We start from the raw sequence: 13,866 nt of genomic DNA, 5'->3' as shown, positions 1-13,866 counted from the left end.
CATAAACCCAAATATGTCTCCCCTTTTATGGAATGAGTCTTTGGAGACTTTCTCCAGTCACAGATTTGCTTTGAGGATAGATCTGGAAACCTTTCAAATTTCCATACATACCAGGGGATGAACTGATTTCTTAAGAACTAAAGGAATGTTAACAGCAAGGCCTGTCATGACAGTTTGCTGTACCTGCCAGCCTTGCCCATGTCCAGCTTGGGTCATGCATTTGAAGAAGGGATTTTGACAAAGAGCATGTTTTGAGGAAAGGGCCCAGTGTGATTTGAGGTTTAGAAAGCATGCTATGTGAGGTTGGCCCACGCAGTTAGACATGGCTGGTACAGTAGAAAGACAACTTGGCTTCTGTTGAGAGTAACTGAAAAGCTTTCAGTGGAAAATACTATGAACTCATTCTGTATAACTGTGAAGGGTGGAGGAGGATCCACCACACTGATGAGGGGACTGACTTGTTCTCAGTGAGTTTAAGTGTTTTCATAATCAGAGTTTCCCAACATCAGAACAGGCTTCCTTCTCTGGAAGTCAAATGGAACTCCAGAGAGGCTGGATGGCCTATAGAGGGAAGATTCACACCCAAACTAGAGGGCCTCCCTGCTTCCTTCTGGGGTTCTGTTTTCCATTGCTCCTCTTTACATGGGGATGTGCTGTGCTTGTGAGAACTTCCTTCTGCTGCTCAGAACAGGCTCTTTCAATTGAGATGTTTTCCCCAACCCATAATACAAGATGATTGAATTAAAATCACGTCCCTTTGGAAGAGAGGCTTTGCTTGTCTCAAAAATTGTCTGTAGGAGAGAGGAAACCTCCCTCTCTTTGGTCTCCTAGCTATAAAGAGTAATAGAGTGAACATTATTTTTACATGTCTTGACAAAGGAGATTACTCTGATGGAGTCAGTGTGTTGATAATGAGAAAGGGAGATACAGTGGGGACTGTGGGGCACCTCCCTCTCTGGGAGGAACCCAGAGTCTCTCCAGGGACTTCCTCTCCAATGACAGGAGCTGCTTGGTTCATGTGGGACCCCACTCATGGACAGCCAGCTTATGGGCTGGCGATGTAGAGGTACAAATTTCTGGCCGCTTTGCCTCAATTTGGGACCACTTGAAGAGTTGTTCCAGCTTCAGAGCTTCTGGGGGATCAGCTGAGGCCTCTGTTGCAACCTGAATTGCAGTTGAACTTCTCTGTGATTACTGCTTCCTTCAGTGCCTTACCCAGTGCATCTCCAAAAACCTCCTACATAGAAATCTCATAGCTTCAATGTCGGTTTCCAGGAAACTCAAACTAGACAGGAGGCAATTTTAAAAATAGCCAAGTGTGGAAACTGAAAGACTTTACCATGGAGAAGTTTCAAATGCTTTCATAGGTTTTAGTGCTGGTTTTCATTCATTCTTTGATTCATTCATTTAACAAATATCAGTTGTATATCCATTCCATGTAAAATGCTTAAGCTTTTCCCAAAATAGAAATATTCTGGAACCAAAATTACATTATAGTGATTCTTCTTTTAGTAGATATTGGCAACCTATTCAGTAACTCAGAGCAAATATTGCAAGACAAAAAAGAAATCTATACATAGGATTTCATTGAATTTTCCCTTTCTGTGTTGAGTTCTCTCCAAAGATGTTTTGCAAACTTAGTTCTGCTGGCAGAAAGCACTGTCACATAGGGTAGGTGGAGATATCACTTAAGGACTTTACTCAGACCCAAGCACCATAATTGTTTTCTCTCTACAATCCTGCATGGTGATTATAGAGCAGCTTTATTTCTTGGCTCACGATCTCTTCCTCCACCTCTAGAAACTTCACAAAGAGGAGTCCCCTGGCTTTTCTCTAGAAGTTTAGACGATTCAGCATGCTTTCATTTTATTACCAAAATAACCCCCAAAACAACCTGCACACATATATACATAGAACAGTGGGGTCAGAGCAGGAGCTCTTGTTCCATGACCACAACTTTTGCAAAGACTTCCCAGTAACTTTGAGATTCAGGATTGGAAGATTTCTTTAATGTGCATTATTTGTTGTGTGATCCTGTCAACTCTTACGTAGTTTCTTTTAGTTCCCTGATAGCCACCCTTGAGTAAGGATTCCGATTTGTCACTCTTCTTGTAACAATAGGGGCCTCCCTAGCAAGGGGTTGCTCACTGCTGTTCCACCGGAGATTTAGTTCCAGGACCCTTGAGCTCTTTAGCCAAGGGTACATGTACCTTGACTGGAGTCAGCTCTGGGCTGCATGGATGTCATCAATGCCACTTCTGTTCCTGGTTGAGCTGCTCCAGCCTCACCACACTCCCACTCTTCTGATCTCTCTGTTGACTTACTGACCTTTTATGTCCTTGAAGTGAGAACCAAGAAAGTGGCACTAGTTAAAGTGCTGTTTCCCTCAGGGGAAAGGCTCCACCCCTTTTCTAGTTGAAAACTCTAACTTAGCTGCCTGTTGCTTCTTGTCTGCCTTCCATTTTCCTTACTGAGAGTAGTGAGTGTGTGTGTATGTGGGTATGGGTGTTAGCATGCACACTCATGTGTCACCCATGTGTCAATTCATACATGCACTCTGAAGCCTTCTCATGGAAGGCTACACTGGCAAACTGACTGGACCTATGTGGTCATTTAAGGCTAATTGGCTCTTCCTCAGTGTTCTTTTATACATATAGACTACCATTATTTTGCATCTGAAAAGGGCTGAGACATCTTTTCTGTTGGACTGAGGTCTTCCAAGATGGCACATTCCGGAGGGAAGCAGAGAAAGTGCTAGAGAGGTCATGATGCCCTTTTCCAGGGATGCTGAAATTTTATTTTGAGGTTAGCAATTATCATTAATTGTGTCATTTTTAAATGTTATGAACATGTACATGCAGAGCCAACTGAGCATTTCCAAGAGCTCAAGAAAATTGCAAAATAAGAGATTCTCTGAGCCCTGAACTGAATTAGTCTGCAAATATGTGATTCAAAGGGATTCTAAACATAGAAATAATTCATTTATGACAGCATAAAATATTGCATTGCACTGTAGATGAAGAACAACCTGCGAGTCTTCCCCATGTGTTTTAATTAATTTTTCCTCTCCTGCTCCTTTCTGTATTTCTGGAAACTACAATTCTTCACTGCATTGTTTCTTTCCATTCTGTTGACAGAACCAGCTGCTGACATGGACTATGCCTCTCACACAGAGTGCCCTGTGGCCCAGCAAACAAAAAAGAGAATCTACCACTAGTTTTCTACATCCTTTCTGAAAACCAGTTAGCTGGACAGTCCCCTGATTCTGTCACATAAGCTAGGGATGTAATGTGAGCTCTGCAGTACACTCTGGGTGGAAGGTTTAAAATTATCCTGAGTACTTAAGAAATCTTATGTTTTCCTGTGCCCTCCCCTTTAATGATTCAATTAGGACTTAATGTGTAAAATTCTCCTGCAAGACAGTCCCTAAGGAAGCCATCATGTTTATACTCATAAGTGGGTTCTGAGCATAAGCAAGGGAAAAATGGAAATGAATGGAATAGATACAAGAGATTAACGTATAGTTGGCTAATGGTGGAGAACAGGAACCAGCAGTCATTATTGGGAACAACTTCACAATGAAAATAAAGACTAGATTGCCTTTCTATCCAGAGACCATATTCATTCATTCTTTCTTTCTTTCCACTCCCACCCAACAAACCTCTACACTCCAGGAGGAAGAACGATGAGAACATAACACTGGAGACGGTTTGCCATGACCCCAAGCTCACCTACCATGGATTTATTCTGGAAGATGCCGCTTCTCCAAAGTGTATTATGAAGGAAAAAAAAATGCTTGGGGAGACTTTCTTCATGTGCTCCTGTAGCTCTGATGAGTGCAATGACCACATCATCTTCTCAGAAGGTGAGTGTTCTTCTCTGGAGTCTCTGGGGACTGCCTTCCTCCATGCCAGCTCCTTGTATGCCTGAGTCCCATAGTGGATGCAATGCTGTGGCTGATGCTGGAGAGTGGGTTTGTGCTAAGTGGATCACGAACCCATTCACCTGGTGGGATCTGCTTCAGCTGGTCCACATTATCATTTGTTTTTGGCAGATAATTTCCTTCACCCAGTTCAGTGGTTCCCAATGTTCATTCACTGGAGCAGCAGCAGTACCTTCAACTGGGAATTTGTCTGAAATGCAGATTCTTAGGTGCCACCCCAGGCTACTGAACTAGACACTCTGGGAATGGCGCCCAGCAGTCGGTGTTTTAGATAAAATTTGAGAACCACCACTCTAGAGATTTGATGGGAGCTCTTTGATATTTGGCAGTAGTGGTGATGGGGTGGGGTGGGGCTTTCTTTAATTGACTGAAGTGCTTTAACGTACCATTCCTGGGATTTGTCTAACAGGTTTTGTTATTGGTCTCATTTGAGAGAAGAATTGGAATACAGAGGGAAAATGACTCAGAGTTTTTGCCCAAGAAGCCAGGAAGAGTCTAGAAATAAGCCTCCATCTTTGAAGTTCAGCATTCAGTCAGCTTGAAAAGAATGCAAACTAGCCCCTCAGTTTAAAAACCTGTTCCTATTGCCTCTCCCTCCTTCTTGTCTCTCCCCATCCCCTCCTTTCCTTCCCTACATTCATCCATTCGTCCATCCTTCCTTCCATCTACTCATTGCAGAGACATGTTTGAGTAACCCTAAGATGGTGGCTGGTGTTGAGTCAAGAGGTGGTGCATAGTTAGGTTTAACATGGTGTGATCTACTTTTGCCTGATTAGTTAATGTCTCCTCTGCGCTAGTGGTCAACAGATATTCCTCATTCTTTCTTGATTGGTACCGAGGGGCATGCTTCAATTGTGCTAATCCTAAACTGATTGGCTGCCTTAGGTATATAAGACACACACCTATAGGAAGCACCTCGGATAAGCAGCACCTCTGATAGATCGCAGGATGGAGAACTAAGAATACACCTTTAGGTTGCTAGGTTGCAGAATGAAGATCGCAGAACGCAGGACTAAACAGACAACTCTAGGTCGCAGGTCGCAAGTTGTAGGATGTAGGCTGTGTGCCGCATGCCGCATCCCGCACCTCCAAGAAGCGACCCACCTTTAAGAAGCAGTAGACCTTTTATAAGCGTAGCATCTCTGAAAGAGTAGCACCTCTAAAATTAAGCAAAGTCTCTTTTCCTCTAAGCAAAGTCTTTCTTCCTCTCAAAGCCTCTCTTCCTCTAAAATTAAAAGTAAGCAAAGCCTTTCTTCCTCTATAAAGTAGCGAACAAGCAAACAAGCAAGGAAGTAACCCAGATAAAGATAATAGAAGTAGTTCAGTTCCAGTCCACCTCCAATAAATTACCACGAGATTGTTGCTGCGGGTGGCAACAACTCATCCATTCATCCATCCATCCATCCCAACTATCTTTAGTTCAAATATGTGATCATACTACACATAAAATTTTAAATTGTTTCAATCAACCACTTTCACACTTTCTTATAGACATGGTAGTACATATAAATATGCTGCACATCTTCTAATTATTATCTAGAATTCCATAATTGATGTCATCTTCCTTGTCTGACCCAACCATTCCCCCTTTGGAAAATGAGTTAGGTTATCTCAGGTTTTCTGCTTAATGTTGCGTGGAATATCTTTGTTTAAAAAAAAAACATCTTGTACATTTGTGCTAATAATTTGGCAAAACAGCTTGCTAGATATGAAATTTCAGGATTAGAAGTTATGCACATTTTATAATATACATAACTGCTATCAAATTATTCTTTCCCAAAAGAGATATTTGATCCTATGGGTTTCTATGCACCCTCTCCAGCACTGGACATTAATAAGTCTTTTACTTTGGTCAACCTGATAGTGAAAATAATCTTCTCTTTAGTTTAGGATATAGATTTACAGTGGAAAGGTTTGTTTCGATGAAAATAGGCTTGATTCAATTAAACATTGGCTTTGGAACACCAGTGTGATGTCTACATGCCACCTGACTTATGTTTTGTGTAGGGGACCCAGCAGCCCTGCATGTCCAGCTCTTTCTTCCTGTGTGTCCTTCACCTGCTGCAGCGTCCCTCTCTTCCTGTCTGGCTCCCCACCTATGCCAGTGACTCAGTGCTCTGAAACTGGAATAATCATCAGCACAACATTCACCAAAATCACCCCTCCTCCTTCCTATTTTCTCAGCTTACAAACCTTCAGGTTTTGTTTTTTTTTGTTTGTTTGTTTGTTTGTTTGTTTTTTCCTTTTCCTATGTGTTTTGAGTTATGAGGGAAGAGGTGAACAGATGACAATGACAATCACACTGTGCATGGTAACCCTTGATATCCTGGCTCCATCAGGCCAGGCCAAGCCAAATAGAAAATTCAGCAAGTTTACTGCCATCTATAAAACTTCTCTCTCCTTCTGTATACTGGCATGTTCATAATGGAAGAGTTTATTTCATCCAGAAGGACAAAAGTTGATAAATGGCCTGTAAGATGGATATGTATTTTATAATAAGCCCTTTGGATAGCAGTGACTGTCATCAGTTACTACAGTCAGTGTATTTTCAACTCAGATATCGATCATAGGCATTCATTCATATTTTCCTTCTTATTCATTATCAGACTAATCTTTCTTTCCTTCTGAGGTGAGAGAAATCAGCATAAAGTCAATTTTGCTTCATATGATCCACGAGAGCCTGCACAGCTAATGATTCAGATGTCTGGGTGATTTCAGAGTCATCTACAGTGCTCTGGGGTCAGGTGGCATGGGGATGTTTTGTAAGCATCTCTCTTCTCTGGGGTGATAGGATTTCCCCCTGCCTAAAAGAGCACGTATCAGGAGGAACATTCTGGGCACCATCTCTCCTCTTGATACCACCACCACTTCTTTACACACCACTGAGAAGTAATTTTTACTTTCTCCACTCTAGGTGGCACAGAGTGACGCACACAGAAGCTATGGAGTACATTGCAGCTGTATTATTATTAGTTTAGTACTTTGTGCTTTTTGCCAGGTTTTGGATCTGCGGTCATAGAACAAATAATAATTACAGTCAGAATCTGTGTCTGTGGGTCCTGTATCCATGGATTCAACCAACCACAGACTAATAATGTTAAAAAAAATTGTGCTCATACTTAATATACACAGACATATTTTTCTTATCATTATTTCATAAACAATAGAGCACAACAACTTAAGTCCTGTTAAGTATACCAGTAATCCATATTTAAATATGGAAGACGGATGTGTGTAGGTTATAGGCAAATGCTGTGCTATTTTATATGAGAGACCTGAGCATTCAAGGAATTGGGTATCCACAGGGGTCCAGGATCCAACCGCTCATGGATACTGAGGGACAACTGTCCTTACCTATTTTCTTAAATAGTTTAAGGAGAAATAGTTAAGCTCCAAGAATTTCCTTTTAAATGTAGATTTTTTTTTCTATTGCAGCTATTAATGATAGCTACTACTCAAAGAAAACACCCTTTGTTCAGGGTGCAAATCTTTCCATGGCTTGACCTTATTTCACCTCCCCACCTTCCTAGGAAGTACACATGGTTAGCATCCCTACTTAGGGAAGAGAACACACAGCTTAAAAAGTTTAACACTTTGTCCAGGATCAGACAGCTAGTGGGTGGCAAAGCTAGGGTTCATAATGAGCTATGTGTACCACTAAAGCCTATGAGAGTTTTCTTCTTTCCTCCATCTCCTCCCCTTCCTTTCTTTATCTCTCTATATCGTTCCCTGTTTTTCTAGTCAGATAACACATGCACATGTTAAAAAAAAATCAAATGCTACCAAATAGGAAATGGAAAAGCAAAGTAAGCCTTCCTTTGGGTTTATCTCCTGATCTCCTGTTGCTTGGGAGCCATTGTTAGAAGTTGATCATCCATTCTTCCAAAGAGATTTTTCTGCATGGAATTATGGATAAATCCTGAATGTGGCAAAGCATATCACTGAGATGTTTTTAAAAGTGAAATTCATTGGTATATAATTTACATAACATAAAATTCACCCTTTCAGAAAGTGGAGTTGCCGAACTGTGGTAAATGTATGCAGCTGTGTAACTGCGCCACAATCTAGAGAGGGAACATTTCTGTGACTCACAATATAGTAAATTTCCTCGTGCTCTTTTGCAGTTACCACTGGAATTTTTATTCTTATTTTTAAATGTGTTGCCTTACTTCCTGTAGTTTCTGACTTCTAATTAAAATACTTAACTAAGGCCATGACTTTGATCTACTGAAGAATGGGCACCAGGGGTACTCCAGTCTCTGATCACAAGATGTTGCTGTGTTCCTCTGCCTCCAGATACCCAAACTGGGTCTAGGAAAAAAAATCACAAACACACACACACACACACACACACACACTCACACAAATTCATAGTAGATCTTCACCTGCTGCATATACTGAACTTCACTAGAAGGAGCAGATTATAAAAAAGGTCTTGCTCATTTTCTTTGAGTTTGCAAACCATCGTTGTAGAACAAAAGAGTTAAAGAGATCTTGCTGGTTTTCTCTTGGAACAAGGTGCCACCATTGACCATTGCAGTTCCACAGTGGGTCCTTGTGCCATACCTGCCTCCCCATAGTGACCCAAGAGGAGGCAATCAGGAGTAGAGGATTCACTAAAACAGGTGATGTTGGCTCTTCATAACATCTAACAGTCCCATCTCCCTTCTGGTCTCTGAAGATTCTCTCTTGCCAAAAGACTTTAGAGTCAACCCCTGTACTCACCAAAATGTAACCTTCAAATTAGAAGAGAAGGTGTCTAAATTGATCATTATCAATGGCCTGGAAGCAGCTGTCAATCAGATAACACCTGTTAGGCAGGAGAACTGGAGCCCTGCTGAAGGTATGGGAGAGGAAAGAAATCCTGAGCAAACAGCTGCCCTGTTTACTGGCAAATGACACACACTTTGCAAAGACCCAGTGTGGATACTGAACTCCCACTGAACCTTGCAGAGTCAAACACAATCATTGTTTTATTCATTTCAGAAAAGATTTCTAAGTCCAGTAAAGTCACTTCATTTGAAGAACTCTGGGTAAGGAGATGATTTGTGCAATTTTAGGTAAGAGAGAAACAGTCTATTGCAATAGTCAGGAGTGACAGTTGGAGGCAGGTGTCCTGGATTTAAGGCCTATTCTACAGCACTTTGCTATTCATACTGATGACCTGACACCACCATGCCTCAGTCCTCTTGTCTGGAAAATGGACATACAAAGGGGGCCAGAGGTGTTGCTGTGAGAATTGAATACATTGATATATAGAAGATTCTTATAGCAGTGCCTGGCACAAGGTAAGCTGTCATTATCCCTTAGCTGTTAGTGTCATTTGGGATTTTTTTTATGAAGGGATTGGGACTTGTTGAAGTCAGGAAGCCAGCCGCCTGTGTATGCCCTAGGTCTATTCCAGCCTTGAAGTTTATGCCTGCGTTTGCGGGAGCCCTGCAAGGAGAGCATTCAGACACCAAGGTACCGCAGCACAAGTGCTCTGGAGGGGTTTGCTTTGTTTTAATCCCTGCCTCATCCAGTTTCTCTTTTTTCTCCACATGCCTTCACAGAGGCAAGGGGCGCATGCTGAGTCTAGGATTTCTAATCAAAGCTAACCACATCCCTGACATTGTTGGATAATATTACAAATTAGGCACGTTGTTCCTGTTTTGACTCAGAATCACAGCAGGAAGCAGCTAAATAAAACTGGAACGACTCACAAGTGCCTTTCAGATCAGTGATTAGGGTAATCGCAGTTCTATACTTTCCAAAGGGAGTCATCCCCCCTTTTTTTTTTCCAGTGGAAAGCTTGCTCTGGGCCATGTGACTTTCTCTTTGAGTGTCCACTCCACTGCTGGCTAGCTAGTACTGATAATGGCACCCACAGGTTGTGGGAGATTCAAGGAAATGATGCTCAGGAGCACCCAGCAACTGCAGCTGGCACAAAGTAGAGGCCGCCTGCCTTAACCATTGCAACCTGGGCAGGGGAGCACTCCATGCCAAGGGACACACCTCTTCTGCCTGGTGGTGACCCTGTGCTCCGAGTGCCTGCAGACCAACAGCTGCAGAGTCAAGAGGAGCTTGTTAGAAATGCACAACCCCAGGACATGTGCCATCATCATCCACCCTGAGACAAGGGCCCTGTGTTCTGTTAGCACCCTAAAGTGGGAGAGGCACTGATATGAACTTGCCCAGGTAGGATGAAGCCAGAGATGTGGGTCTTGTTAACTTCATGCTATAAACTCACTGAAGAGGAGTCATTTTACCTTAAATGTGGTCATTTTGAAATGAGCTAAACATTCTTTACTCAGTCTGTTTGTGACTCTCCAGTGATATGTGGGTGTTTTTATGTACCCCACAAATGTTGTTCTAGTGTAAATCTAGAGGTAGAGAAGATGAGACTCTCTTGTCTGTAAACATTTTTAAAATATATTTAGTTTTAATGTATATAAACTAATTGTACATATTTATGGGGTTCAATGTGACACTTCAATACATGTATATAATGTGTAATGTCGAATTGGCATATCCCCATAGACATTTATCACATCGTTGTGTTGTGAAAAATCCTCTCTACTAGCTATTTTGAAATGTTCAATTAATTATTGGACAAATATAATTACCCTACTATGACATGTAACATTATAAAATCTATTCTATTTAACTGCACTCCTCTACCGGTTAATCATCTACTCTCACCATTTCCTTCCAGAGCTGTGGCAACCATTTTTTCCTATTCTCCACTTCTATGAGACCAACATTTTAGTTTCCACACCTAAGTGTGAAGATGTGGTATTTGTCATTCTGTACCTGACTTACTGCACTGAAAGCAATGTCCTCCAGTGCTATCCACATTACTGCAAATGACAGAATTTCATTCCTTTTTGGTTGAATAATATTTCATGGTGTGTAGAAATCTCATTTTCTTTATCTATTCTTCCACCAGTGGACACCTATTGACTCCATGTCTTGGCTATTGTGAAGAGTGTTGCAACCAACAAATAGGTGCAGATGTCTCTTTGACATACTGATTTCAGTACTGATTTCAGTACTTTGGGATATGTACATGGTACTGGATGTGTGGTAGTTCTATTTCCACTTTTTTGAGGGACCTCCATATTGTTATTTCCTTTTTTTTTTTTTTTTTTTTTTCCTTTCTTGCCATGCTGGGCATTGAACCCAGGCCCTTGAGCAAACTGGGCAAGTGCTCTACCACTGAGCTACATCTCCAAGTTGTTTTGCATAACAGCTGAACTAATTTATATTCCCACCAGCTGTATATGAGGGTTCCCCTGTTCCATCCTCGCCCGCATTTGTTAGTTTTTGTCTTTTTGATAATTGTCATTCTGACTGGGTGAGATGATATGTCATTGGGGTTTTGATTTGCATTTCCTTGATGATAAGCGATATTGAACATTTTTTCATACTTAGTAAACATGTCTTTTGTTTCCATAGTCACCTTTGTGTTTGTTTACCTGTGGGATTTCCCCCTATATATCCCAAAGCCAGAAGACATTTAGGAATGTTTTCAAGATGCATTGTACAAGATATTGTTTTGAATTGGCTCTACAAGAATGCCATTTGTTAATCCTGGGAAGCCCTGGAGGTGTAATAGTGTGATATTAAAAAGAATTCACCAGAATCATTTCACTGTGCAATAGTTTGATTATATTTATCTGCTGGAGATGGGAATATGGAAAACAAGAATATAGTCCTTGGGGAATTAAAGGGGGTATTCTTCTGGATACTGCTCCCAATGACTAGGCTCCCCACCATCCTACCTTTCCTCCAAACTTAGAGCCAAACAGCTCATTCTAGAAAATCAGAGGCACCACAGAGTGCAGGAAGGGGAATTAGCACTAGACTCAATCCTGGAATTTGAACAGACTGGCTTATGGCCAGGGGCCCACTCCTTCCTTGGCTGAAGTGAAGGCGAGGTGCTACCATACCTGTGGTCCAGGCCACAGGAACTCAGAGAACTGAAATCGTGATGATGACTGCCCGGGGTTGTACGTACCTGTACTAATCACTTTCAGGTGTCTTGTTTTACAGAGTTATAACATTTTTACGGTTCAAATGAAACCCCTGAAATTAACTCATCCAGACTTTTCATTTCATTGATGAAGAAATGGGTCTCTGGAGAGTAGCATGGGTTTGCTAGGATCTCAGAGTTGGTTGCCTACCCTTTGTCCATAGAAGACTCAGAGAATATTGTCCCCTTTTCAAGCAGCACCCTCACTCATGAACATTCCTGTGGTGAGAGGTTGTGCCTTCTTATCAGTCTTATGCCTACGGGAGTCTGCACAGCCCACACAAGAGGCTACTGTTCTGTTCACCAAATGGCAACCCAGACTAACCTTTAAGCACATTCTTGGAAGAAGTATAACCTCAGGCCTCCACTGGCCCCGTGTCTGTAGGAGGAAGGATTCTACATGATGATCAGCAGGATGTTCATCATTGGAGAAGGTAGAATAGTGTAGGGTTGAAAGCATGGTCTTCCCATAAGATCATCTGGGCTGAAGTCCCACCTTATTTCTTTACAAGCTGATTGTCCTTAGATGAACTGCTTCACCTCAGTTTCTCCTCTGAAAAATGGGAGGTAGAAATAGTAAGTACCTAAAATAGGATTATTGTAAGGATAAATTAATTTATTTAGGTAAAGAACTTAGAATAGTATCTGGCACATTTGATAAATTTTGGTTGCAAAACGCTACTGTTATTCCACTAAATTCAACTATTTTTGCTTTTTTTTTTTTTTTTTTTTTTTTCTCTCTTTGTACTCGGGATTGAACCCAAGGGTGCTTAACTGCTGAGCCATATTAATTTTGAGACAGAGTCTAAGTTGCTTAGGGCCTCCCTAAGTTGCTGAGGCTGTTTTTGAACTTGCAATCCTCCTGCCTCAGTCTCCTGAGTCTCTGGACTTGCAGGTGTATGCTACCATGCCCAGCTTGTCTTTGGCTTTCACTAGGTGAGTGTATTCACCTGCTAACTGACGTTTTCCTATAGGAGTTGTGTTTAGGTGCCATCCATCCTAAGCAGCCTTGTGAATCAAAGTGTTGTGTTCCCTTCAGAGAGTGCTGTGGAGGACGCTGTTCACCACATTGCATCATTATCTTCATAAGGAAGCCAGGAGACATTAATTTTAGCTGCCTTGTTCTCCTTGTGTGAAGCTGTTTGCTTCTGATCAGGGCTACTTTGAGAGTATAGAGCAGGAAAGAGCAAACTTCTTTGATAAAAGTCTGGATAATAAATATTTCCAACTCTGCAAAGTACAGATTCCCTATTGCAGCTTCTCTTCTATTGAAGCAGCCACAGGCAGTATGTAAAAGATTGAACATGACCTTGCTTCAGTACAACCTCATTTACAAAAGCCTGTCTCATGCATTTTATATACTAATATCATCCTTTCTTTCTTGTTTTACCCTGCTTTCTTGCATTTACATTCCTTTTTTCTTTATTTCAGCTCCTATTTTGACTTTTTCATCTTTTACTGTGTCTATTAGTAAGCTGCATGTGATTTTTTCTTTTTTCCTGTTTTGGAACAGGATAGGACTATAAGTAAATTTATCAATTGTATTTAACTAGCTCAGAAACCAGGATGCTAGAAACCACTTCTGACTCAAAGTTCAACCAATGTGGTTAAATAGGAAAGCAGACCATCAAATGTACACCGTCACCCAGTGATCCTGTTGCTGACCTGCAAGCTCTGTGTGGGTTTCAGCCTCTCTCATGTTGATGCATACCCTCTAACCTGAGAAGCTGAGAGAAAGGAGGAGAAAAGGACTTCTGGCCCCAAAGTTTTAGTCCTTCCTCTCTCATTGTAGAATCTCTTTTAAATGAAAACAGCCTCTCTGGTTTGCAAGCCTCACTCTGGCAGGAAGACAAACGCTTTTTTTTCTTTTTCTTTTTTTTCTTTTTTTTTTTTTTTACAGTATCAGACA

The 13,866-nt window shown here is 41.4% G+C and overlaps 1 protein-coding gene across 2 annotated transcripts in view; it reads left to right on the top strand.

Moving 5' to 3' along the window:
- TGFBR2 (transforming growth factor beta receptor 2) overlaps positions 1-13,866 on the top strand; it is an 84,365-nt gene that overhangs the window by 38,933 nt on the left and 31,566 nt on the right. For both annotated transcript variants that reach the window (XM_079113989.1, XM_079113988.1), the window contains one exon: positions 3,675-3,865. In XM_079113989.1, coding sequence (XP_078970115.1) covers positions 3,675-3,865 — 191 coding nt within the window. The remainder of the gene's footprint in view (positions 1-3,674; positions 3,866-13,866) is intronic.

Source organism: Sciurus vulgaris, assembly GCF_902686455.1.
Source record: "Sciurus vulgaris genome assembly, chromosome: 16".
NCBI lineage: Eukaryota > Metazoa > Chordata > Mammalia > Rodentia > Sciuridae > Sciurus > Sciurus vulgaris.
The sequence above is the reverse complement of the archived record's forward strand: the minus strand, read 5'-3'. Positions and strand labels throughout refer to the sequence as shown.